A 26,428-nucleotide genomic window follows, 5' to 3' on the forward strand; every position below is an offset into this window, starting at 1 on the left:
CACGGCCAAGGCCACGCAGGACGGCGTCGTGTCCGAGGCGCCGACGGACCGGGACGCGGACCCGAGCCCGGCGCCGCCGCCGCGGGACCGGCGCGGCGCGGCGCCGGGCGGGAGCGACGCGACCAAGACGCCCGCGGGCGAGGGCTCGGGCGAGGCCAAGGCCGCGGAGGCGCAGGCGCTCGGCTTCAAGGACGGGCCCGCCGCGGCCGGCGGCGCCGAGGACGTCGAGGCGAAGGACGACGCCGGCGCGCCCGCGTCGACGGAGCCCCGGGGCCGGGCGACCGCGGACCCGGGCGGCGCCGCCAGGATCAAGGACGAGCGGCCCGTCGCGTCGGAGGGGGAGACCTCCGAGGAGCGCGCGCAGCGCGAGAAGGTCACGAGCGCGCTGGGCGCCGAGGACCGGCGGAAGACGCTCCACCAGCTGCAGATGACGGAGAAGGACGCGCGCCAGTACGAGAAGCTCTACGCGGCCGTCGAGTCGCAGGTCGGCGTGCTCCGCGCCGCGCTCCTCGGCCGCGAGGCGCGCGAGCGCGAGCGCACGTGGAAGCGGCTCCAGACCCACGGCGAGCTCGACGAGCTCATGCTCGTCGACGGCATCACGGGCGCGACGAACATCTACAAGCGGCGGTCGCCCGACGACGCCGCGCGCCTGCTGAGCCAGCAGCTGCCGAAGCGCATCAAGTTCGTCCTCGACATCTCGGGCTCCATGTACACGTACAACCGCCTCGACGGCCGGCTCACGCGCGCGCTCCAGGCGCTGATCATGCTCATGGAGGCTTTAGACGGCTTCGAGCACAAGTACGAGTACTCCGTCGTCGGCCACTCGGGCGCCGCGTCCGCCGTGCTCCTTGTGCCCTGGGGAGCCCGCCGAAGACGCGCCTCGAGCGCCTCAAGCTCGTGCGCAAGATGGTCACCCACGCGCAGACCTGCAAGAGCGGCGACCACACGCTGCAGGCGACGAAGCGCGCCGTCGCCGACGTCGCCGCCAAGGCCGCCGACGAGTACTTCGTCTTCCTCCTCTCCGACGCGGACTTCGGCCGCTACGACCTCACGGGCCGCGACCTCGGCGCGGCGCTCACCGCGGACCCCCGGGTCTCGGCCTACGCCCTCTTCATCGCCTCCAACTTCGAGGCCGCGGAGGCCATCAAGGACGAGCTGCCCCCGGGCAAGGGCTTCTCCTGCTACGACACGTCCAAGCTCATCGGCACGCTCCGCGACATCTTCCAGGCGTCCATCGTCTTCTCGAAGCACAGCGCCCACTAGCCCCGCTCGAGGGGGGCTGTTTTTAAAAGGACGGCGCAGTCGGGAGAGACAAGCAGGCTACAAGCGACTAACGCTGAAGTAAAGATGCCGTCACATTGGCGTCGTAAATTGGAATGGGGGCGAGAAGCTGAGCTCGACCAGGACTACGCGGTGCAGTTCGGCTTTGCTCATCTGAATGCGTGAGCGCAGGGCGACCACCGTCCAGCACTAGCATACACGACCATCCATCCAGCTCCAGCAGTAGCACCTGCACACGCATGCTGCGCCTGATCCTGCTCGCCGCGGCCGCTCGAGGCGCTCGCAGCAGCGACGACGCCGGCGAAGACCTCGAGGAGCTCGCGGCTCGCGTCACCGACGACTTCGCGGCCGCGCTCGACGTCGACCCCGACGCGGCGGCCAACGCGCCGAACACGGCCGCGCGCGACGTGCGCGGCGGCCACTTCGTCCGGCCCCTCGCGCTGTCGCCGCTCGGCGCGCCGCGGCTCCTCGCGTTCTCGAACGCGACGCTCGCGCTGCTGGGGCTCGACGCGGCGGAGGCGGCGCGGCCCGAGTTCCTCGCGGTCTTCGCCGGCGGCGACCCGCGCGCGCCGGCGCTCGCGCCGCTCCACGCGGCGCCCTGGGCGACGCCCTACGCGCTGTCCATCTACGGCAGCGAGCAGGTCACGGACGGCGGCGTCGGCGACGGCTACGGCGACGGCCGCGCGGCGTCGCTCTTCGTCGCGGGCGCCTGGGAGGCGCAGCTCAAGGGCTCGGGGCCCACGCCCTTCCGGCGCCGCGGCGACGGCTTCGCCGTCGTCCGCTCGTCGACGCGCGAGTTTTTAGCGTCCGAGGCGATGGCGGCCCTGGGCGTGCCGACGACGCGCGCGCTCGCGCTCTGCGCGTCGGCGTCCGACGTCGCCGAGCGGCCCTGGTACAGCGACCGGACGGCCGTCGACGACGACTTCCAGCCCGTCAGGCACGGCGGCGACGTGCTGCGGCGCGAGCGGCGCGCGATCACGACGCGCGTCGCGCGGAGCTTCGTGCGCGTCGGGAGCCTCGAGCTCTTCGCGCGGCGGCTCCGGCGCACGGGCGAGCCGCGCGCGCGGCGGGAGCTCGAGGCCCTGTTCCGCTACGCCTACGACCGCGAGGGCCTCGGCCCCGCGGGCGCGGCGCTCGAGGACGCGGCCGTTGCCGCGGCGACGGAGACGCGGGGCCGCTTCGCCTCGCTCGCGTGCCACTGGCTCCGCGTGGGCTACGCGCAGTCGAACTACAACTCCGACAACTCGCTCGTCGGCGGCGCGACGGTGGACTACGGCCCCTTCGGCTTCGTCGAAAGGTACGACAAAACATGGGCGATGTGGGTCGGCTCCGGCGACCACTTCGCCTTCGGCAACGCGCTCGAGGCCGCGCGGCGCAACTGGGCGACGCTCGTCGACGCGCTGCGCCCGCTCGCGGGCGGCCGCGACGCCGCGCTCGACGCCGCGGTGCGGGGCTGGCCGGCCGAGGCGCGGCGCGCGGAGGGGGCCATGCGCGCCGCGAAGCTGGGCCTCGTCGGCGCGGCGGCGCTCGCCGCGGCGACCGTCGACGGCGCCGTCCGCTGGGACCGCGTCGACGCGCCGCGGGGCGCCGCGGCGCTCGGGCTCTGGGCGCGGGCCGACGCGCTCCTGTCGCGCGGGCCGCCCTACGCGGACCACACGCTCTTCTGGCGGCTCCTGGGCCGCGCCGCGCGCGCGGCCGACGGCGCCGCGGCGCTCGGCGCGCTCGGCGGCGCCTGGTACGACGCGCCGGACGCGGACCTCGCCGCGGCGTGGCGCGCGTGGCTCGACGACTGGCGGGCCCTCGGGCCCGACGCGGCCGCGATGGACGCCGCGAACCCGGCGTTCGTGCCGCGCGAGTGGATGCTCGTCGAGGCCTACGAGGCCGCGGAGCGCGGCGACGGCGCCGTCGTCGACAGGCTCGCGGCCCTCTTCCGCCGCCCCTACGCCGAGGACCAGGCCCAGGCCGACTCGGAGGCCTACTTCCGCCGCGCGCCCGACGACGCGCACCTTACCGGCGGCGTCGGCTGGATGAGCTGATCCTCGTGAGGCCCGCGCGTGCGGGGCTCGCCGGCGCGCCCGCCCCATCCGATGACGCGGCGCGCGCGTCTACGACGCGCGCGCCGCCGACGACGAGGTGCGCCTTTAGGAGAGCCCCCCTTGTTCTATACGGCGAGACCGGTCCGCGGGGAACAAAACAGACCTCTGGACCGGCCTCCCATCGGGCGCCCCGCGGAGGATCCATACGGTCCGCCTCCGGCGCCCGGCCGCCGCCGCCGCTCCCCCCAGGGCGGCCGCCGCCGCAGTGGAAGTAAGGACATTCGTGTCATGTTTTAGGGGGGCAGCGCCGGCGCGCGACGCCGCGCCGCCCCGCGCTAGATGAGCCGCCGGCCGAGAGCGCGCCCGTCGTCCCGCCAGCGTTGCTCTGGAGCGCCCAAAGGGACCGGGACTTCGGAGGAGCTATGTGCGAGCAGAGGGGTCGTGAGAGGTGGCGAGGTTCGCGAGTCGGCCGCCCGCGCCGCGCGCGTGCTCCGCCTGGACGAGTCCGGCCTCGACGGCGACGCCCGCGAAGGCCTCGAGCCCCTCGCCGTCGTAGGAGAGCGCCGCGTCGACCTCGACGGGCCCCGCGCCGTCGACGGTCGCGCCCGCGGCCTCGAGCCACGCGCGGTGCGCGGCCTGCGTGGATTCCAAATCTTCAACCCGACTTCAACGTGCGCGTAATTGAACGGTTTGACGCGAGAATTTCCGCTGTGCTTCGAGAACTCGACGAGAGCAATCGATTCGTCCAAAAATCAGCCGAATCGACTTCGATGTGATCGAGCTAGAGAGTTCTGAAGTTTGGTTGGGATAACCCAGCTTCCGCACCGTGCGCGGCGGACACGAGCGCGCGCGCCGTGTCCGGCGAGTCGGCGTTCCCCGGCGCGTTCTTCACGGGCGCGAAGTCCGCGGCGCGGTCGCCCTCGAGGCACCGGAACCGCGCCGCGTGCGGGAACGCGTCGAAGATGAAGCGCTCGAGCTTGACGCCGTTCGGCGCCGCCGGCGCCGCGACGCGCGCGCCGTCGTAGTGGGCGATGGCCTTGCGCGCGACGTGGAGCGGCAGCGCGTCGACGAGCGTTTCCGCCGCGCGCGCGAGGAACGCGACGGCGAAGCAGTTGACGCAGACGTGCGCGTCGCGGAAGACGAGCGCGCCGGCGCCGTCGACGCGCGCGGCGTCGGCGGCGTCGAGCTCCGAGTACTCGACGACGCCCGGCCGGCCGCCCCGGAGCGCGACGACGCCGACCCTCTCCCCGGCGTCGACGCGGCGGACGACCTTGCACGCGACGTCCGCGCGCTCCGCCGCGGCGAAGCCGACGAACTCCGGGTCGCCGACCTTGACGAGCGCGTTGTCGACGCAGTACTGGCTCACGTACGCGACGCCGCGCCGCTCCATGTCCGCGAGCGCGCCGGACGCTGCGAGCGCGCCGTAGACGCCGCCGTTGCCGTCGGGCGCGACGCAGACCCGCGACGGCGTCTCGAGCAGGACCTTGCCGGCCGCGTCGAAGGCCGGCAGCGCGCCCTGCGCGAAGAAGAAGCACTGGTCCGCGCGGAGGCCGAAGTAGTGTTCCCGCGCGAAGTAGGCGCGCGTCGCCGCGTCCGTCGCGGCGGACGTCATCACGTACCAGGGCACGGGTTTCGCCGCGCCCGCGAGCGCCTCGAGCTTCCTGAGCCGCTCGCCCTGGAGCCGGAAGAGCGACTTCCGCGACGGCAGGCCCACGTCGTAGCAGCCCTTGGGCCCGTCGAAGCCCAGGCGGCTGCCCTGGCCGCCCGCGAGGAGCAGCACGGCGACCTCGCCGGCCCGCACGGCCGCGAGGCCCCGCGCGCGCCACGCGGCGCGCTCCGGGTGGCCCGCGAGCGCGGGCACGTCCGGGAGCGGCGCGAGCGCCTCGCGCGGCGCGGCCGCCGGCGGCGCCGCCGTCGCGCGCGCGAAGGCCGCCGTCGCCGCAAACGGGTCGATGGTCTGGAGCTGGGCGACGAGGGCGTCGCGCTCGGCGGGCGCGAGGGACGCCGCGTGGGCGAGGACGTGCCCCTGGCCCGCCGCGTCCCAGGCCCGCCGGACCTCCTCGAGGCGCAGGTCGGAGAGGCTCATCGTCGAGGCGTTCGCGTCAAGGGTCGGCAATCGCTGAATGCCGCAGCCGCACTCGATCGACTCGCAGCCGAGCTCGAAATCGATCGGTCTCCGAGCGCGCCGTCGGCAGGCGCAGCGCTCATTGCGCAGCGCCGTGGTGCCGCAGCAGCATCGCACCAGCGCGCAGCAGCAGCGCGCACCGGCGCGCAATCGCGCATCGGTCGTCGCACGCGGCGCGCTGAGCACGCACGACATGGCCCAGTTCGCCGTCGACTGGTTCGGCGTCGTGGCGCCCGGGCGGCCCGTCGTGTCCAATTTCGTCATGGTCGACAGCGCGAAGTGCACGGCGCTCGTCGAGCGGCCCGCGGACATCGGCGAGCTCTGCTTCTTCCTGCTGCCGCGCTGCGCGCTGCCGCCCGCGACGTGCGCGGTCCTCTACTTCTCCGCGGACGACAGCGCGTGGACCGTGCTCGGGAGCCTGAGCGCCGAGAAGCCGAGCGGCATCTTCCGCCTGCCGCCGCACCTCGGCGCCGGCGCGGCCGTCGCGCGCGTCGGCGTCGCGCTCGAGCCGGAGGCGACGGCCGCGAACCTCGACCTCGTCGGCTCCGGCGCGAGCGACCGGCGCGGCTTCGCGCGGGCCATCGCGCGGGACCTCATGGCCTTCGTGACGTCCTTCGCGGCGCCGCCGGCGGACGTCGTCGACCGCTGGCTCGCGCGCTTCGACGCAAAGTACGCGCGGGACCCGTCGTTCTATCTGCGGCCCCAGTAACGACACCCTTGTTTACACTTACGTCGCCCGACCCCGTCGTCAGAGTCAGACCCCCCGCGAGTTCCCGCGGACGACGTCCCGCCACGCCGCGAGGTCCGCGTCGCTCGCGTCGATGAACGTCGCCGTGCGCGCGTCGTACCGGTTGTCGACGACGCGGTTGTCCACGGGGACGCAGACGTCGCTCATGGCTTCGAGCTCGGGCCACCGCCGCGACCACGCCGCGGCCGCGGGCCCGGCGAGGACCGCCGCGACATCGACCATGGAGGAGCCGTTGACCCCGCACTGCGCGGCCTCCCAGTTCATGCCGCGGTTGTCGACGTGGACCGCGAGCGAGCAATTCACAAAGGTCGAGTTCGCGAGCGTCGTGGACCGCCCGCCGCCGACGAAGAAGCCCGTGTCGCAGTCGACGAAGCGGTTCTCCTCGAAGGTCCAGCCCGACATCTGGTCGTCGAGGTAGACGGCCTGGACGCCGCCGCCGCAGCCCTCGACGCTCCGGCCCGCGATGCCGCGGCGGACGCCCGAGAACGTGTTCCGCGCCGCGACGTTGCCGCGGTTCGTGAAGGCCCCGGCCTGGCCGCAGCTGTACCACGCGCCCGTGTCCGAGGCCTCGAAGGCGCAGTTCGAGATGGTGTTGCCCTCCCAGCGGCAGTCGACGGCCCAGATCTCGTTGCCGCCGCCCAGGGCGCAGTTGTGCGGCCCGTCGGCGAGCGTGTTGTTCACGAACGCGTCGCCGACGCCGCCCCACTTCAGGCCCGCCATGTACGTGCGCTTCCACCGCGCGGGCCGCCGGATCTCCGTGCGCGCGACGACGTTGTTCCCCGGGCTCAGGGTCAGCGGGTCGCCGCCGGACGCCCGCACGCCGACGCAGCCCGTGTCGTGGACCTTCGAGTCGAGCAGGGCCGACCCCGCGCCGTCGAGCACGACGCCCGTCCGGCCGAGGTTGCGCACGGTCAACCCGCGCAGCGTCACGTTCGCGACGCCTTCCGCGAGCACGCCGACGCCGCGGCCGTCGCCGATCGTGAGCCCTTGGACCGCGACGTTCGACGCGCCCGTGAGATTCAGCACGACGGGCCTCGCCGTGAGCACGACGGCGTCGTCCGCCGTCCACTCGGCGAGCGGCTTCGGCGGGTAGAACGTGAGCGCGCCGGTGCGTTCGTCGACGAAGTACTCGCCGGGCGCGTCGACCTCGCCGAGCGCGTTGACGACGTAGAAGCGCGCGTTCGCCTTGATCTCCGTCGCGGTGTCGTTGCGCAGGGTCAGGGACAGCAGATCCCCCGCCCGGGACGCGCCGGCCACGGCGACGTACGAATCGGTCCAGTCGAACGTCCAGTAGCCGTGGAGCCACGCGCCCGCCCAGCCGGCCGCGCGCGCCGCGGCCTCGGGCTGCACGCTCGCGTTGATCGCCACGGACGTTTCGCCGCCGACGTCGATGTTCGCGAAGGTCCACGACGCGGCGCCGACGTCCGCGTTGGGCCACCGGCCGAGCAGCATCCGCGCGCCGCCGAAGATCAGATCCGTCTTGTTGTGCTGGCAGTCGCCGACGCCGCTGCCCGTGACCATGGTCCCGAGGTCGTCGCGCGTGACGCCCTGCGCGTAGAGGTCGGCGCGCACGAGGGGCGACGACGGGCCGACGGCCGCGAAGGCCGCGCGGGGCACCTCGACGCCGCCGCTGAGCGCCGCGCCGCGGCCGTCGAGCGCGCGCCAGGTGATCGGGCGGCCCGGGCTCCCGGAGTCGTCCGGGCCGAGGGTCAGCGTCTCGTGGTAGGCGCCGGGGTGGACGACGACCGTGGCGCCGGCGGCCGCGGCGCGGGGCAGGGACCGCAGGTAGTCGCGGGCGGCGACGAGCGTCGCGAAATCGGCGCTGGCGTCGTCCTGGGCGACGTGCAGGACCTCCGCCGCGGCCGCGGAGCACGCGAGCCAGAGGAGGGAGCGCGCCATGCGCACCTCGGGGCAGCCGTCTCGCGAGAGCACCAGAATATACGAGGAAGACACCTAAGTTCAACGAGGCTTCAACGCGCAGCCTGCGCGAACCACGGCGCGAACGGGACGCGCCCGGACCGCGTCGGACAGAGCGCCTTTACCTCCGTCGGCGGAGGGTCGCGGCGATGGCGTCGTGGCAGCGCGCGTTGTCGAGCGTGCGGTTCGCGGAGCGGAGGCGCTTGACCTTGGACGTCTCGTGGACGTACTTGTTCTGCCGCCAGGGCCGGTGCTTGAAGGAGAAGCCCGGCACGTCGGCGACGGGCACGTGCATCGCGGCGAAGAAGCCCGACACGACGATGTCGTCGACGACGCGGCAGAGCGGCTCCGCGGCGACGGCGCGCGCGTGGAACGCGGCGAGGCCGTCGGCCGTCGCCCGGCGGAAGCCGACGCCGCGGCTCCCGAAGGCGACGGGGAAGGACGCGTTGAAGCGCAGCTGGCTCGGCGGCGACTGGACCGTGAACGCGAACGCCGGCCGCCGCCGGAGCGCGGCGGCGTACGCGCCGACGACGCGCCTGGGCGGGACAAGAGAGATTCGACGTCGCTTCGACGTGGATGTTCCGCGCGCGCGCGTTCCGGAAGAAGCATCCATGCTTCGGGACCGTTCCGAGAGACGATCGCTCGTCCAACAATCAGCCGAAACGAGTGGAACACGGCCGAGAGAGGAGCCTTTGAAGGTGGGAAGTTCGCTCTCTTTTCCCGCCCCGCGACGCGCGAGTCGTACTCGTGGTCGTCGTCGAGGACGAGCAGGAACTCCGGCGCCCCGAAGGCCAGGATGGCGGCGAGGGCGCCGACGTACTTCTCGATGGGCCCCCGGTCCGCGGCCGCGCGCACGAAGTGGACCGCGAGCGTCGCGGCGTCGCTGGAGGGCCGCCGCGCCGCGACGAGCGGCGGCGGGCACCGGCGCCCGACGTCCGACGCGACGACGAAGACGGCGGCGGGCAGCGTCGGCGCCCGCGCGAGGCTCCCGAGCATGACGGGCAGCGACCGGCGCCGCTCGGGCACCGTCGTCAGCGACACGACGAGGTCGCCCGCGACGCGGCGCGCGAACGGTTTCGTCCGGAAGGCGAGGCCCGGCCGCCCGGCGGGCAGCGCGCAGGCGAGGGTCTCCGCGCCGCGCGACCCGCCGGGGCGCGCCGCCGCCGGCGCCAGCGCGAGGCGGCCGGAGACGCGCGCCGCGAGCAGCGCCACCGTGGCCACGACGAGGCAGCAGAGGTAGCAGAGGCGCCGCGGGAGCGTCGCCGGGTTGAGCGCGAGGCTCCGCGCGAAGTCGTCGGGCTCGTCGCTCGACAGCGACCGCTTTTCCCGCGTGAACATCATCGAGAATCCCCGCCCGAGGGCAGCATCATCCCGTTGCCACAAGGGGTAATAAATAGTATGGGGTGGCAGCTCAACGAGATTATGTTGCGCGAGCTCCTCGTACTGCAACCCATCGTTTTGGGGCAATGTTGACGACTTTTGGCCGGGGACTTTTCGACGCCGCCGTCGTCGACGCGGCCCCAGACGGACCGCAGCGGTATTCGCTCCCCCGCGAAGGCGCCCGCGACAAGACTTACGCGTCCGGGCGGTTCGGGTCCGGTGGAAGGAAACCGAGGCGCGCTGGAGGGCACCGTGTCCGGTTTGGCGCCACGCGAGGAAGGGGGTTTTGGGGCAGCTCTTGGACGTGTTCGCGATGATGATGGTCGTGGACCGTCTGCTGGCGCTGCAGAGCCCTTCGTTGGTACCTATGGATGGGCTCGAGCATCTCAGGACACGAAAAGTTCTCGACCTCGAATGCCCGCACGCTGCCCAAGAAACTGTGTTGCGACACCGTCGGCGCCGGGGCTGCGCAGGCTCTGAGATCGTGGGAAAAGTGTGTCCTGAAGGTTTCGAGCCCCCCGCGGGTACCCATAGGGCGCCTCCAACCTCTAAGGACAAGAAAATATCGCACACTCGACTCACACCGCCGCCCTCTCGTCCCGCCGCCGAACAACCGTCGCGCTCGCGAGCCAACGCAATGATCTCAGCAGCCCAAATTCGCTGCCCCGCCCCGTCGAAGGGTTCCGCAGCCGCGCCGCGCCGCGCGACCCGCCATCGTTGCACTCAGCCCGCGCGCTGCGGCGTGGAAGAAGAAAGAAAACGCTAGCGGCGGCCCCGAGTAGTACGAGGACCTCGCGTTTCGCCTGCCACCCCATCTAGATTTATATCCCCTTGGTTGCCAAGGGCTTCGGGTGCAACTTGTACTGCAAGCGCCAGATACGGCCGTACGGGAGAGCAGGCGAAAGCCACTGCCTGAGAGGACGTCTGTGAGACTGGGAGGCCGGCTTCGGCGGGGCCCACCCCGACGCCCATGGGGACCTAGACCCACCGTGAACGAGCCATGGACCAGGACGACGACGAGCTGCTGAGCGCCGCGACGGCGGCGGGCGCCCTGGACGCGCTGCCGGAGGACGAGCCGAGCGCCGCGCCGACGCTGCGGCGCATCCCGAGCTCGGAGGCGCTGGAGATGGCCAACGCCCTGCTCGTGCCCCCGGCCGTGACGCCGACGCCCCGCGCGCGCGCGCCGCACCGCCTCGGGGGCCCGGCGTCGCCCGGCGGCGCGCCGCGGCCGCCGCCGCTCGCCGGCGGCGCCGGCGACCTCAGCGTCGCGCTCGCGAGCAGCCCGCCCTTCGTGCCCGGCGTGGGCCTCGCGACGCCCGGCGGCGCCCTGGGCACGCCGACCCAGGGCTCGTCCCGGGGGCACCCGCCGCCGCCGCGGAGCGACGGCCGCCTCGGCGGGTCCATCGTCCACCTGAGCCGGCGGCTCTGCGGGTCGTTCACGTCGCGGCGCCTCGACGGCACGGTGGCGACCTACTACAACGGCTGGTACGGCTTCGTGCGGCCGGACACGGCCATGCTCAACGACGAGGGCATCTGCCGCGAGGACCTCTTCCTCCACCCGTCCGACGCCGCCGACAGGGCAGCAAAAGAGAGCGAAATTCCCAACTTCAAAGGCTCCTATCTCGGTCGTTTTCCACTCGTTTCGGCTGATTTTTGGACGAGCGACCATCGCTCGGAGCGCTCTCGACGCGCGGATGCTTTTTTCGGAACGCGCGCGCGCGGAATACTCACGTTGAAGCGACGTTGAATCTCTCTTTTGCTGCCCAGGCCGCGGACGACTACAACCCGGCGATCGGCGACCGCGTCACGTTCCTCCGCGGCGTCCACAAGGGCCGCTCCAAGGCCGTCGACGTGCGCCTCGTCGAGGAGACGCAACCGGCGAGCCCCAACGCGGGCGGCTCGCCGCCCCGGGCCCGCCGCGGCGGCGCCGCGCCGCGGAGCCCCGCGTCGCCCGTTTCCGAGCCGCGGTCGCCGCCGCCGGCGTCGCCCTACGGCTTCGCGCCCGCCGTGTCGCCGGCGCGGGGGACGCGCTTCGCCGACGGGTCGCCCTTCCGGTCCGGCGGCGCGTCCTTCGACGAGCCGCCGCGGTCGCCGCCGCCGCGCGGCTTCGACGACGACGGCTTCCGCGACGCGCCGTCGCCCGACGCGTCGCCCGAGTCCGCGGGCTCCGGCGGCTTCGGCGACTACACCTGGCCCGCGGGCGCGCCGCACGGGCCCCTCGACCCGGACAGCCCCAAGTCGCAGCTCACGGCGTCCGCGCCCGCGTTCTCGCCGCGCGGCCGCGGCGCCGGCGGCGCCGCGACGCCGACCTACGCGTTCGCCGGCCGCTACCCCGGCTGGTAGCGGCGCGACCACGACCCAAGACGGACGACCCAAGACGGACGAGCGCGCCGCGCGCGACGACGACCGCGACGGTCGCGTCCCCGCCCCCCAAGATCGATGACCATAACACAACCCGCAAGCCACAAGCCACAACACGACGGCTTAGGCGTAGTGCGCGTCGTCGACGGCGAAGGTCGGCTTGATGCCGACGAGGAGCGGGTCCGCGTCGCTGTCCAGGTTCCGCTTGGGCCCCGGCGCGCCGTGCTCGCTGTCGAAGATGAGGTTCGCGAAGCGGACCATGTCCGTCGGGTGGCTCGGCAGCGCGTCGGCCTTGCGCCGGTTGCCGAAGCCGAGGCGGTCGCACATGAGCGTGTAGCAGTAGCCCGCGATGCGGCCCGCGCGCATCCACGTGACCGTGTTGTCCTCGTAGCACTCGCGCTGCTTGTCGAAGTCCGGCGGCACGTCGACGCCCCGCCGCCGCAGGTCCTCGTAGGTCCAGAGGAACGCGACGCAGACCCACGTCTCCGCGGCGTCGTCGACGCAGACCGCGACGAGCTGCACGTGGCGGAGCGCGCCCGTCTCGCGGTCCACGACGAAGGGCGTCCGCTCACTCTGGACGAGGAAGCGCAGGTCCGCCACGACGGGCAGGTCGCCGGGCTTCGCCGCGGGCTGCGTGATCTTCACCGTGACCTCCGGGTAGAACGAGCACGGCGCCCTGGGCCCGCCGCGGAACCGCGCGTCGCCGCAGTCGAGGCAGCGGAAGGACGACCGCGCGTGGCGCAGGCAGATGGCCATGGGCGCGCGCCGCGGCGGGCAGAAGGGCGGCACGAGGATCGGCTTGCCGGCCACCGTCGCCGCGCCGGGCGGCCGCCGGTCCGCGGGGCCCGAGCCGCGGCGGCCGCCGCTCTTCGGCGGCGCCTTCTTCGCCTCGGCCTTGAGCTCCTTGTAGCACTTCTTCACCTCCTCCTTCTTGTGCGACACCTTGAGGTGCCGCTTCAGGTCCTCCTGCGTCAGCAGCGGCATGAAGCAGATGGGGCAGTTGTACGCCGCGACGTCCGGCGCCTTGGCCGCGAGCATGTCCTCGCGCTCCCAGGGCATCTCCTCGGGCCAGTATTTCCGTAAAAACTGGTCCTGGGTCGGCGTCGCGACGGCGAGGCGGTGCCGGCCCGCGTGGGCCTCGTTGACGTGGCGCGCGCACGACTCCTTCTCGCTGAAGACCTTGCCGCAGCCCGGGTGGGGGCAGAGCCAGGGCCGGATGTCGCGCGGCTCCTCGAGGACCTCGTCGTTGCTCGCGCGCGGCAGCGTCGAGATCGCGTGCGCCGTCGCGAAGACCGCGGCCTGGTCCGCCTTCGCGTCGACGTCGCCGTGCGAGGACCGCCGCTCGAGCGGCAGGTCGGGCTCGAGCACCGTGTCGTCGGAGCCGTCGCTGTCGCCCTTGTCCGGGTCGTCCCAGCGCCGGCCCCGCTGGGACCGGTTGCTATTCTTCGACGACGCGAGCGACCGGTCGCTCCGCGCGGTCCGCGCCGCGCCGCTCCGGTGCGTCGACTCGCTCTTGGCGGGCGACGCGAGCGACCGCGCGGACGCCGACGACGCGGCGGTCTGCCGCGTGCCGCTCCGGTGCGTCGACTCGCTCTTGGCGGGCGACGCGAGCGACCGCGCGGACGCCGACGACGCGAGCGACTTGTCGGCGAAGCGCACGGACTTGGTCGTCGTCGCGCGGTCCGCGTCGACCTTGAAGCCGTCGGGTAAAGATTCGGTGGAGTCGCGGCGCGGGATCTCGACGCGCGCGGCCCTGGGCGGCGGCGCGCGCTTCTTGCGCTCGACCTGCGCGGCGATGTCCTCGTCGTCGGCCATGGCGAGCTTGAGCGTCTTGTCCCAGAGGAAGTCCGTGGGCCGCGAGCCGCCGAAGCGGTCCGCCGGGGCGCCGCCGTCGTCGTCGCGCGGCGCCGCGTCCGCGGTCGTCGACTTCGTCGCGGCGAGCGCCGCGGAGCCGTAGAGGCCGCTGGACCGCACGTGGAAGCCGAGGCGCTTCAGCGCGGCGTCGATCTTGTTCGCCTGCTGCGGCTTCGGGTACATGCGCGACTCGAGCGCCGCGCGGCGCTCGGGCGAGATGGGCAGGTGGCGGTTGATCTTGCCGTAGCGCACGTCGCGCAGCAGCTTCTTCCAGTGGCGCTCCAAAAAAACGTCGTTCTCGAAGATGAGCTTCACGAAGGCCTGGTCCTCGTGCTTCCGCACGACCAGCTCCTCGTCGGAGAAGCGGTCCAACAGTTCGAGGTAGACGTCCGCGGCCTTCACGGTCAGCCGGAGCTCGTCGTCGAAGATCATGGGGATGGGCCTCGTGATGCGGAAGCCCCGCTCGAGCTCGACCTTGGACTGCGTCGCGCCCTCGAAGTGGCGCTCGAGCATCGACTCCTCGAGCTCCGTGACGCGGATCGTCTCCGTCTCCGCGCGCGCGAAGGACTTGGCCGTCGTCAGCGCCAGGGCTTGGGTCTCGGCCTTGGTCACGGCGCCGGCGCGCATGGCCGACGCGGCGGCTTTCGCGTGCTTCGCCTTGGCCCGCGCGGGCCGGTCGACGCAGACGGCCTCGGACACGGGCGCGAGCGGCTTCTTCTTCTCGAAGGCCGCGTCGTCGAAGAGGTGTTCGACGTCCCGGACGACGACGACCTTGGCGCCCTCGAGCGCGAGCGCCGCGGTCGGCGGCTTCGACGGCCGCGGATTTCGCGCCGTCGGCGGCGCCGGCGGCCGGTCGTCGACCTGGGCGACGATCTCCTCCTCGGCCGCGGTGCCGAGCGCGGCGTCGGGCCGCATGGGCGCGTCGGACCGGTTCTCGAAGATGTCCGTGAGCTGGACCTTGGTGACCTGGGACACGTCGATCTCCGGCTCGACGCAGCACTTGGGCACGAGCATGTGCGTGAAGGGCGTGTGGCCGCAGTGCTTGCACACCAGGTCCTTGAGCTGCGCCGTGTCCTTCTCGTAGGCGTCGCAGCGGCAGCCCTTGCGCTGGCAGGGGCCCCGCGAGATGCACGTCGCGCAGACGATGCGCCGGTGCAGCGAGCACGGCCGGTAGGACAGCCGCGCGAAGTTGAGAAAGTCCTTCCAGGACACGGAGCCGTCCGAGTACTTGTCGAACATCTTCACGAAGGGCTCGAGCTCCACGGGCTGGATGACGAGGCCCTTGGTCCGCCAGAGCGCGTGCATGGCCAGGCGGAACTCGAAGCGGCTCACGCTGCCGACCTCCGTCGAGTCGTACTTGACGAAGGGCCTCTTGTCGCTCTCGTGGAACCACGTGTCCGTCGTCTTCCGCGTGGCCTCGGCGATGGAGTCGTAGGTCGCCTCCTCCTCCTCCGGCTCGAGGCCCTCGTCCCAGATGGGGTAGGAGCTCCGCGGCAGCAGCCGCTCGAGCTCCGCGCGGCGGCCCTTCGACATGGGCCCGACCATGGCCCAGGCCTCGTCGACGACGCGCCGCTTCCGGAACGCGCGGCGCCGGCAGATGAAGCCCCGGCCCAACCTATTGATCGTGTCGAAGGCCCAGCGCCGCCGCATCAACTTGCCGTGGATGCGCCGCTTCACGACGGCCGACCGCGTGATCGCCTGGATCCACGTCGTGTTCGCGACGATCTTCGCCTGGTGCTTGCGCTTGATGGCGACGGTCTTGCGGCTCATGCGGCCCCGGATGATCGACGCCAACCGGCTCTGGGACTTCTCCCGCTCGAGGAAGCGCCGCCGCGCGGCCGCGGCCTTGAAGCGGCCGACGGCGCCCAGCACGACGCGGTGCACGATCTCCTTGGCGCGCCGCTCGCGCCAGGCGTCGCGCCGCTTCCGCTGGAGCGTCACCACGGTCTGCTGCTGCATGCGCCGGTACAAAAAGTTGCCCACGCGGTTGAGCCGGAGCTGGTCGCGCCGCTTCCGCGCCTTCCGCCGGATCACGAGGCCGCGGAAGAGCCGCTGCACGAGGTAGAGCGCGTCGAAGCGCTCCTTGGCCTCGCGCAGCGCGATGACGCGCTGCGTGAAGCTCTTGGTGACGCTCTGGATGATCGTCACCGCCGCGACGCGGTTCCGCGCGACGCGCGCGCGGCGCCGCCGGTTCGCGCACCGCGCCGCGAGGTGGCGCCGGTAGAAGCACTGGATCTTCTTGATCTGGCGCCCGTAGACGAACTTCTTGCCGCTGCTGAAGGCGCTGAAGAGGCCGTCGATGACGTCCTGCTGCGGCGGCGGCACGTACCGCGCCGGCGGCGCCGGCGGGCCCGGGTAGGGCTCGCGCGGCGCTAAGGCGTGCTTCTTGACCATGATCTCGGCCATCTCCGCGTGGACCTTCGACAGCAAATCGCAGCCCGGCAGGGGCCAGCCGACGTCGTCGGGCGGGCGGCCGTACTTGGCCACGTAGTGGGACCTGGGCAGGAAAAGGGTGCGAAATTCCCCATTTCAAAGGCTCCTCTCTCGGCCGATTTCCACTCGTTTCGGCTGATTTTGGGACGAGCGATCATCTCTCGGAGCGCTCTCGAAGCGTGGCTGTTTTCTCCGGGACGCGCGCGCGCGGAACACTCAGGTTGAAGCAAACTTGAATCGCCCTTTTTCCTGCCCTGAATGGGACACGCAGAGGCCGTCCGCGTTCGGGATCGTGACCGGTTTCGACGCGGGGTCGTTGTCGGGCTGGTGCGTGAGCACGCAGGCCGTGCGGTGCCAGCCGCAGACCGGCAGCAGCGTGCCGTGCTCCGGGTCCGCCATGATGACGTTCGTGCAGCACAGGCCCCGCTCGCGCGGCGCCAGCTTGTCCGGGATCCACCTGCGCGGAAAAACGGGTGACAGTGCTTCGGTGTTCCTCGCGCGCGCGCTCCGGAAAGAACAACATCGAGCGCGCTCCGGAAAGAAAACATCGAGACCTCTCTCTCCCTCTCGACCGCTCCGTTAGATGATCGCGCGTCCAAACATCAGCCGACACGAGTGGGCACCGGCCGGGAGAGGCGCCTTTGGGAAGTTCGTCCCGCGCCGCGACCCGCGTGCAGACAGTCGTCTCCGTGAGGTTCGCGCGGCGCTCGACGCAGGCCTTCTCCGCCTCGGCGACGACGAGGGCGCGCTCCTCGGCCTCGATCTCCGCGCGCGTCTTCGAGTGGGCCGCCTTCTGGGGCGCCTGGATCATGACGCCCGGCACGCGCAGCGCGGAGATCTCGTCCGGCGGCACCTGTGTGCAAATCAACCAGTGAGCTGGGACGTCGGGGCCAAACTTGAGAATTCTCTAGCTCGGTCAAATCGAAGTCGATTCGGCTGATTTTTGGACGAATCGATTGCTCTCAGCGAGTTCTCGAAGCACGGCGGAAGTGCTCGTGTCAAAACATTCGAATACGCGCACATTGAAGTCGGGTTGAAGATTTGATTTGCACACAGGGCGGCACGTGCATCTCCTTGACGTAGCAGGACGTGCAGAGCGCCTGGTCGTTGGGGATGGCGATGGTGCGGATGCGCATGCCGTGCTCGCCGGCGCAGGAGTTGGCGTGCCACGCGCAGACCTTGAGCGTGTCCGGCACGGAGACGCCGTACTCGTCCAAGACGGTCCGCGTCGGGTGCACGTAGCGCGCGTTGCTGCAGAAGTAGCGCCGATTGCTGGCGTCGTCCTTGTGGGTCCAGGTGCAGGTCATCTTGCGCTTCTCCTCCTCGGCGATCTTCGCGAGCATCTCCGCCGTCTGCACCTCCTCGACGACGTTCTGGCCCATGGCCTCGGCGCGCGCGCGCGCGGCCTTGCGGTCCTCGCGGACGACCGCGAGCCAGTCCTCGAGGTGCAGGGGCAGCTTCGTGAGGAGGTGGTCGTGGTAGCCCTGGCGGAACTCGCGCTGGATCTGGCGCAGGATCGCGTTCGATTCGATCTTGCCCCGGTCCGCGCCTGGGCGGGAAAAGCGTGCGACATGCCCAACTTCAAAGGCTCCTCGCTCGGCCATGTTCCACTCGTTTCGGCTCATTCTTCGACGAGCGATGATCTCTCGGAGCGCTCTCGACGCGCGGAGGTTTTTCTTGGAACAATCGCGCGCGGAACCCTCACGTTGAAGCGACGTTGCATCACTCTTTTCCCGCCCCGGTCCGCGCCCGTCGCCTCGGCGGTGCGCATGAGGTGCCGCGGCTTCTGCCACTTCCACTGGCCGTGCTCCTCCATGGCGTGCTTGACCTTGTTGAACTGGAAGAAGTCCATGGCCGTGTCGTTCATCTGCTCCGCGAGCGCGTCCTCGTGGAGGCCCGCCTCGATCAAACCCACCAGGTGGCGCGCGCGCTCCGTCTCCTGGTGCATGGCCTTGATGTTGTGGAGCGCCCGGTCCGCGCGCCGCGCCTCCCACCAGTACTTCGTGAGCGGGATCATGGCCAGCCAGGACTGCAGCGTCGACACCTCGACGTGGGCGTCGTCGGCCTCGACGTCGACCTCCGAGTAGTCGGACTCCGACTCGTCGTCGTCGTCGCTCGAGCTCTCGGAGCCGGAGGAGCTGTCCTCGGGGACGAGCTCCAGGTCGGGGTTCGGGATGACCATGGTGAAGGAGGGCGCCGGCGCACCGCGCCAAGCTGTTGGGGGCTGCCGCCGGCTCGACGCGTTGCCGATGCTCCCAAAGCTCAAATGTTCAAGGAGATTAGCAACATTGACGGTCGCAGGCGGGCGCGCATCCCCTTCAATAACTAGTCCAACGTTGGTTCAAGCATGCCGATCGCAAAACCCTGTGGCAATCTCGTCTTTTGAAGCCCGACACCGCCGATCCGCTCGTGATCCGCGCGCATCCGAACGCGAACCATGGGCGACAAGGACGCGGCCGTGACCCTCGACAGCGCCTGGTACGTCGCCCTGCTCGTGGGCTTCGAGGCGTGCAGCGCGTCGTGCACGGCGCGCGCCCTGGCGACGTGCCCCTTCGTCTGCGTCGTCGCCGCCTGGGAGCTGGTCGGCGGCGTCGCGTGCGCGCTGCCGTTCTGGGCCGTCGGCGCGCGGGCCCCGCCGACGCTGCGCTGCTTCCCGGCGGGCGCGCTCGGCGCCGGCGCGGCGCTCGCGCTCGCGGCGCTCGCGGCGACGGCGGCGCTCGACGGCCGCGGCGTCGCCGTACCGTCCTTCGTCGCGCTCGCGGCGACGCGGCGCGTCGTCCTCGCGTCGGCGCGGGACCTGGGCAACGCCTGGCGCGGGGCCGAGGGCCCGCCGGCGGCGGCGAGCTCCGTGCGGGTCGCCGGGCCACTCGTCCGCTTCGACCGCCTCGGGCCGCGCGAGCACCTGTGTGCAAATCAAATCTTCAACCCGACTTCAATGTGCGCGTATTCGAATGCTTCGACACACGCTCTTTGGCTGTGCTTCGAGAACTCGACGAGAGCAATCGGTTCGTCCAAAAATCAGCCAAATCGACTTCGATTTGACCGAGCTAGAGAGGTTTGAAGTTTTTGCTGGACAGGGCGTTCCAGTGGTTGATTTGCACACAGGCGAGCACCTCGCGTCGACGCGCGCGGCGCTGGAGAGCCTCGGGAGCCTGGCGGCCATGGCGCCGCGGCCCGAGTCCTACGGCGGCGGGTTCCTGGCGCTGGTCGCGGCGCTCGCGGCGTCGCGCGTCGTCGGCGTCGTCGCGGAATCGCGAGCGGGCCCCGCGTCCGACGGCGACGTCCTCGCGACGGACGGCCTCACGGGCGAGGCGCGCGACGGCGATCTGGAGGCCCAGCTCGTGTTTCTGGTGTTGGGCGCCCTCGCCGCGGGCGCGTGGCACGCCGCGTGGACGTCCGCGGTCCGCGCGGAGGCGCGGCGGGTCGTCGACGCGCCGCCGCCGGCGAACGTGTCGGCCTGCCTCGCGCTGGTGGCGGGCGCGCTCCTCGCGCCCTACGCGGCGCTCCTCGAGGGGCCCGAGGCCGCGGCCTGGTGGCGCGGGCTCGACGGCGCGGCGCGCGTCGCCGCCGCGCGCGCGCTGCTCCTCGCGGCCGCGGCGTCGGGCCTCAAGCGCGAGCTCGTCGCCCACGCGCTCCGGGCCCTGTCGCCGACGGCGGGGGCCCTCGCCGTGGCCGCGCGCAACGTCGCCATCGCCCTCGCGGTCGTCGCGCTCGCGTGATTTTCAAGATACGTGTAAAGATGTTACCGGTATGCTGCCCCTCTGAAACGACGCGGTCGTTTCGCTCTCGGTGTCCTCTCCCGCGCCGCCACGGTTCCTCGGGAGCCGCGGTGTTCACCGGCCGCTTCGCGACCTCGACGCCGGCCGACGCCGCCCGCGACCTTTGCCGAAGTGAGCGGCGCGAACGACGCACCCCGCGGCACCCACGACACATGGCCGCCGTCGCCCCCCCCGCCGTCGTCCTCGGCGAGAAGCCGCGCTTCAAGTACCGGGACCCCGGGCGCATGGCCTTCCTCGCGCGACAGCGCCACGTCACGGAGCGCAAGACGCGCTGGAGCGTGCCCCAGGTCGAGGAGGCGCTCCGCGTGCGCCTCGTGACGAACCGCGTGATGGCGCGGCGCGCGTTCCGCGCGCTGGACCTCGACGGGTCCGGCAGCCTCTGCCAGGTCGAGATCCGCAAGCTGCTGCACCTCTTCAACATCGAGCTCACGGACGGCGACTGGAAGAAGTGCTGGGCGTGGATGGACATGGACGGGAGCGGCGCCCTGGACATCAACGAGTTCTTCGTGCGCTTCGGCAGCGACCACGGCACCATGCTCTCCATCGGCGACGAGCTCAAGCACCTCTCCGCCGACGGGGTGCCGCCGAAGAAGAGCCCCCGGCGGCCGTCGGAGCCGAAGAGCCAGGGCGCGCCCGTGCCGCGGTGCGCGCCGGCTCAAGTTCGCAAGATGCTCGCGGAGCACGTGCGCCTGTCGACGCGCACCTGGGCCGGCGCCTTCCGGGCCATCGACGCCGAGGGCTCCGGCCGCGTCGACGCGCGCCAGTTCCGCGCCGTGCTCGAGAAGTTCAACATGGTGTTGCACGACGTCGACTTTGGCCGGTTCTGGCGCGAGATCGCGGGCGACGACGGCTTGGTGGACTACAACATGTTCCTCCAGGCGACCCACGACGACGAGACCCTGGGCTGCCGGCCGCGCGTGCGGAGCGCCAAGGACGACCGCTACGCGCACCGCATGGACCGGCTGATGGAGGAGCTGCGGAAGAAGAAGCCCGCGGTCGTCACCAAAGTCCACCCGGACTACGTCGCGTCGACCTGCGAGGACGGCCACATGGGCGCCTTCGTCGGCACGGGCCTCTGCGGCGAGTACGAGCGCATGTGCATGGCCGCGCGCGCGCCGAACCACGCGTCCTCGTCCGGCGAGGACGCCGCGCGGCTCTTGCGGGAGAAGTTCCGCACGGGCAGCGGCAAGGTGCGCAAGTGGTTCCGGGACATCGACCAGGACGGGTCGGGCTGCATCCAGGCCGACGAGATCAAGCGCCTCCTGCGGTCGTTCCTCATCAACGTCTCCGACGACGAGTTCGTCAAGATGCTCCGCTTCGCGGGCTTCGCGCCGGGCGAGCGCGTCAACTTCGACCGCTTCCGCAAGGCCTTCGGCGGCGACATCGAGCATCTGCACGAGGGCGGCGGCATCGACTGGGGCGTCTGCGAGATCTCCGAGGAGTCCGCGAAGAAGCTCGGGTATTTGCACGTGAAGGACCCGACGGTGACGGTGCCCGAGGACGCCAAGGGCCCGGCGCCCGAGGCGGGCGACGAGGACGAGGCGCCCCTCCTCGCCGCCGAGCCGCCGCCGGAGCGGCTGCCGTCGCCGGACTCCGTGCTCGCGACGCCCGCGCCGCTGGCCGACGACGCGGGCGCGCGCCGCGTCTGGGAGCCCCCCAAGAGCCGCGGCGCGACGCCGGACCAGCGCCGGCCGGCGTCCGCCGGCGCGCGGCCCGCGTCCGGCGCGTCGTCCGGCGCGCCGCGCCGGCCCGCGCCGCCGCGGCCCAAGTCCGCGGGCGCGCTGCGCCCTCCGGGCGACGCGCCGCTCGCGAGGCCGGCCAAGCACGCGCCCCACAAGGGCCCCGTCGTCAAGCGGCCGGCGTCCGCCGGGTCCCAGCGCCCGGGCTTCGGCCGCACGCTCGCCGACGCGGCGACCCGGCCCCAGTCCGCGCGGCCGCACCGGCCCGCGCGCCGCGCGCCACTGCCGCGGTTCCCCAACTCCGAGGCCGCGGAGCGCGCGCGCACGGTCGCCATGGTCGCCGCGTCCAAGCCCGACGCGACGCCCGCGTCCGTCGCCGAGGCCGTGCTCAAGGCCACGGTCGAGCAGGCGCCCCTCGACCGGCCCTCGGGCTTCACGGACGGCTCGCGGTCCGTCTTCTCCGGGCCTTCCAAGCGCAGCGCGGCCAGCTCGAAAAAGTCGATGCGCTCCTTCGCCTCGGCGGCGTCGCGCCGCGTCTACGAGCCCGTCGGCCTGCCCTCGCCCCAGCACCTCCGGAACCTCGCTTCCAAAAAGCACCAGTTCGACATCGTCGGCAACCGGCTCGAGCTCAAGTCGACCCGGCCCCCGGAGCGGCGCGCGAAGAAGCAGCCCGGCGCGTCGGGCACCCTCCTCTTCGCCGGGAACAAGCACCACCCCCAGGGCGCCTGGTGGGACGGCATGATCAAGGAGCTCTGGCAGCCCAAGTGGCGATGCTGAGCGGCGCGGCCCCGCGCGCGGCCCCGACCTCCCGCCCCCGAAAGATCCCCCACGAAACCGTAAAAGGCCGCGCCGAGCGATGCGGGGGGGCGCACGGACGGTCTCGAGCCTGGGCCCGGTGGCGTGTCCGGCGACGAGATCCGACGACTTCGCACGTCAGAGTTTCCGATCCGGGTCCGTGGTGCCGGAGCTCGATGCATTCTCACTTCGAACAAGGGGATCTTCAAGATCCCCTTGCTTCGAAGCAGTTGCTTCGAAGTGCTTCGCTGCGCCGCCGCCATTGACAGCGTCACTGCGTAGCTGTCACTGCGTATCTGCTGCTCACTGCGTAGCTGTCACTGCGTAGCTGCGCATTGCATGGCCTCGGACGCGGCGCCCCTGGTCGGCATGGAAATCGCACCGGCGGAGAAGGTGTCGGGCAAGGCGCCGGCGACGCTCCCGGCGACCGCGCCCTCGAAGAAGACGATCCATTTCGTCGCCGCCTTCGTCCTCGTCGCGGCGCTGACGGCCTGCGTCGGCGTCCTCATCGCAGGCGGCGGCGGCGGCGGCGGCGGCGGCGGCGGCAGCAGCAGCACCGTGGTCGGCACCGACGACGGCGAGTACTGGACCTGCTCCGACGACCCCTACTGTTGCGCCGAGGAGGGCGGTACGTGCGCTTGCTCCGAATACGCCGCCTACGGGAGCAACGGACTCGCGCGCGCGGCGTCCGCTCGAGACCCCCCCGTGACACGCACCCGCGCGTAGGATTGGGAGGGCTACAATCCCATGTGGACCTACTCGAGCTATGATCCGACGAGCATCGCGTGCGACCAGGCGTCGTTCGGCGGAGACCCAGCGTCGGGTTACTCGAAGTGGTGTCGCTGCGTCGACGAGGCCGCGGAGTCGACGACCTCGTCCGGCACGCGCGCGTCCGAGTGCACGACCTCGTCCGAGTGCTGGAACTGCGCCGACGACCTCGGCTGCTGCGCGAACGAGGGCGGCGAGTGCGCGTGCGACGGGGACTGGGCGTCCTTCGGGAGCAACGGCAACGACTGGGATTCGAACGCGGAGCCCATGTGGAACACGGTTCACATCCTTTCGCTCAAGGACGCCGACGGGGCCGTGACGTGCAACGCGGCGACCTTCGGCGGCGACCCGGCACCGGGATTCAGCAAGTGGTGTCGCTGCGCGGACGGCCAGCCGACGGCGCCGCCGACGCCGGCCTTCTCCTGCCTCTGCTTCGAGGACGACGGCGACGGGTGCACGGTCGTCGGCGCGCCGGCGCCCGCGCCGACGTTCGCGTACTCGCAAAAAGACTGCTCCGAGCAGGGCTACGCGTTCGACGTCGTGACGCGGACCTGCCAGCCGGACGTCCCCGTCAAGGACCGCGGGTGCTACCCGCGGGCGAACTGCGACGCGGACTACGCGGCGCGCTTCTGCGACTCCATGACCTGCATCCCGCAGGGCTTCGAGCAGGAGTGCGCGGGCATGGCCGAGTTCAGCGGCCACGGCCCGAAGCCGAGCCTCTCCCGCTCGGACATGTTCGACACCGACGGCTCCACGGGCGGGCAGTCGGCGACGTTCGCCGACCTGGCGCAGACGACGCGCGAGTACTACGGCCTCACGATGTACACGCGCATTTTACGGGTGGTGGAGCGCGAGGTCGGCGAGCCGATCACGACGTCGACGTCGAGCATGGCGCAGTTCGGCTACCTCGGGCAGTGGATCGCGCCTTTAGCGCGGACGAAGTACGCGACGGACTCGCTCTCGCACGCGTCGGGCATGGCGTCCATCGAGGGCGGCGTCTACAACAACGTCGCCCTCGGCGCGAGCCGATTGCCGAAGTACTTGGCCGGCGCGAGCCTCTACTCGTACCAGCCGGTCTCGGACGTCGGCCGCGGCTGGGGCTTCGCGGAGCGCGCCATCGGCTGCCAGTACCTGGGCCTCGTGACGCTCTCGAACCGCGTGCTCGTGCCCGCGTCGGGCTACGGCTTCGAGGCGACGCAGGACGACCGCGAGGACGACGGCGGCATCTTCCTCGGCGCGGGCTGGGTCGTGCTGCCCATTTTTCCCGGCGGCAGCACGAGGGACCGGACGAGCGTGTTCGGCGACGCGTCGTTCGGCGCGACGACGTGGACGCACGTCATCGACACGGCGCAGTTCTCGGGCCCGCTCCTTGCTTATGCGCCGGAGTTCTGGACGAGGCGCGTGGAGACGTGGTGCGACCAGACCCAGGCGCACTACGAGGGCACGGGCGAACCCTACGACTTCAACTACCCCGGCGAGGGATGCGACAGGGAGATCCTCGGAGACGTCGCCGACGCGTGCTGCGTGAACCCGTCGATCTACGACACGTTCACGCACAAACCGGGGGACTGGTGGCCCTCGACGGGCGGCGAGTTCCCGGGCCTCCAGGGCGTCTTCGAGGACTACACGGCCAGCGGCGAGGCCCTGCCCGACGACTACACGGGCCCGACGTACTGGAAGATCCCGCAAATGCTCTACCCGAACCACACGGATCTCGAGCCTTGGCAGCTCAACGCGCGGACCTACAACGCGGATAGCTACGATCACTGGCTCGAGGTCTTCGCCTACGCCGGCGAGTCCGACGACGAGCTCGAGGCGCTCTTCGCGGGCTTCGACACGCGCCTCAACGGGTCCTACCACATGGCCTCCGAGGGCGCGAGCTTCGACCTGGGCCTCCGGGCGAACGACCAGGACGTCGTCAATTACATGGACATCGAGTTCGGCTCGGCGTCCCGCGGCCGCGATGATTTTCGAGAGATTTTTCGCCCGGAAACACGACGAACGGTTTTGGTAGGTTCGGCTGGAGCTTCGACGAGGAGTACGAGGACGACGCGAGCGGCGACGCCCTGGACCCCGCGGAAACGAACATCTACGTCGACTGGCAGGGCGCCGAGGACCGCGTCTGGAGCCGCTACCTGAAAACGACGTACGACGATACGCGGACGCCGCGCGTCGGCACCGAGGGCACGGAGGAGAGCTACTACTGCGCCGTGCCCATCGACGAGAGCGAGGCGCCCGAGGGCCTCCACGACCTCGAGTACACGCTGCCGCTCCTCGGAAGGGCCAACTACGTCGACCACAGCCACCGCGAGAACGCGACCTTCGATTACGACGACGCAGACGCCTATAATGCCTGGAACGAGACGGAGCAGTGGTGCTGGGACTGCACCGACGCGACCGAGTGCGAGCTCGAGGTCCGCAGCGTCGTCCTCGAGTCGACGGCGACGCTCTACTACCGCTGGTGGCGCTTCCGCGACCAGCCGGCCATGAAGCAGCTCGCGCACGAGTTCCCGGAAACCTACACGGAGGAGGTCCTCGCGGCCATGCAGAAGCGCGTCGAGCTCATGCACGAGCACTGGCAAGAGAAAGATTTCATCAAGAAGGCCACCAAGGTCAACCACAAGGTCGAGCTCGACCACCGCCTCATCCTCGACGTCCCCGACGGCGTGCCCGAGTACGGCTGGGTCCCCATCTCCGTCGCGGAGCTCTACGAAGACAGCACGGGGTACGGCCCGGGTATCGACGCCGGGTTCCTCTCCGCGGACTGGTGACGCGCCTCGAGGACCCCGTCGCCGCGCGCCGCCGCCACCCTCTCCCTGAAGACGCTCGATCGTGCTCTGCATTTTTGCTGGTCGCTTACTCGCCTTTAAACTCGCCTCGACGCTAACTTGAAGGACAACTTGTATACGTTGAACCAGTTATTGAAGTTCCCGCCCAATTCAATGCAATAGCATGGTGAGATGACGCCAAGCATCCTCATTGCCATTGCTGCCCTCTACAATACAGCAACAGCGGCACCAGCGGAGCCCTTCGACGCTACCCTCTTCACGGCGGCGGAGGTCGTCGCGACCTTTGAACCCGGCGACCCGAGCCGCTATTTTGGCCTCATCAAAGACGCGCCGAACTGGCAGCGGCGGCGTCGCGGCGCCTACGCGCTCTACGCGCGCACGGGCGCCTACCCGCATGCCGACCCGGAGCCGCGGACGATCGTCTGGCGCGACTGCGACGCGGCGCTGCGGGCGCCCGACGGCGAATCGTCGTGCGCCGCGCGC

General features: G+C 71.5%; 4 protein-coding genes across 4 annotated transcripts; 2 read left to right on the plus strand and 2 right to left on the minus strand.

Moving 5' to 3' along the window:
* Positions 1–1,520: 1,520 nt before the first annotated feature.
* Positions 1,521–3,323, plus strand: SelO (selenoprotein; the record flags this gene model as incomplete). Its single annotated transcript, XM_009038240.1, has 1 exon — positions 1,521–3,323. A coding segment is annotated over one exon (1,803 nt), but the record flags the coding sequence as incomplete, so codon positions are not given.
* Positions 3,324–3,737: 414 nt separating this feature from the next.
* Positions 3,738–5,403, minus strand: AURANDRAFT_25594 (hypothetical protein; the record flags this gene model as incomplete). The annotated part of the gene is made up of 2 exons (XM_009038578.1): positions 3,738–3,953; positions 4,159–5,403. 2 exons carry the CDS (start codon positions 5,401–5,403, stop codon positions 3,738–3,740), a joined length of 1,461 nt encoding a protein of 486 aa, XP_009036826.1.
* Positions 5,404–11,475: 6,072 nt separating this feature from the next.
* AURANDRAFT_63769 (hypothetical protein) lies at positions 11,476–18,317 on the minus strand (the record flags this gene model as incomplete). Its single annotated transcript, XM_009038577.1, has 7 exons — positions 11,476–11,670; positions 11,737–11,796; positions 11,996–16,199; positions 16,368–16,592; positions 16,759–16,988; positions 17,188–17,684; positions 17,852–18,317. 7 exons carry the CDS (start codon positions 18,315–18,317, stop codon positions 11,476–11,478), a joined length of 5,877 nt encoding a protein of 1,958 aa, XP_009036825.1.
* Positions 18,318–19,296: 979 nt separating this feature from the next.
* On the plus strand, positions 19,297–25,927 carry AURANDRAFT_63770 (hypothetical protein; the record flags this gene model as incomplete). Its single annotated transcript, XM_009038241.1, has 5 exons — positions 19,297–19,836; positions 20,121–22,357; positions 22,703–23,093; positions 23,115–25,093; positions 25,171–25,927. The coding sequence occupies 5 exons, from the start codon at positions 19,297–19,299 to the stop codon at positions 25,925–25,927; spliced, it is 5,904 nt and encodes a 1,967-aa protein (XP_009036489.1).
* Between the last annotated feature and the right edge of the window lie 501 nt (positions 25,928–26,428).

This window comes from Aureococcus anophagefferens (assembly GCF_000186865.1).
Source record: "Aureococcus anophagefferens unplaced genomic scaffold AURANscaffold_8, whole genome shotgun sequence".
NCBI classification, from domain to species: domain Eukaryota; class Pelagophyceae; order Pelagomonadales; family Pelagomonadaceae; genus Aureococcus; species Aureococcus anophagefferens.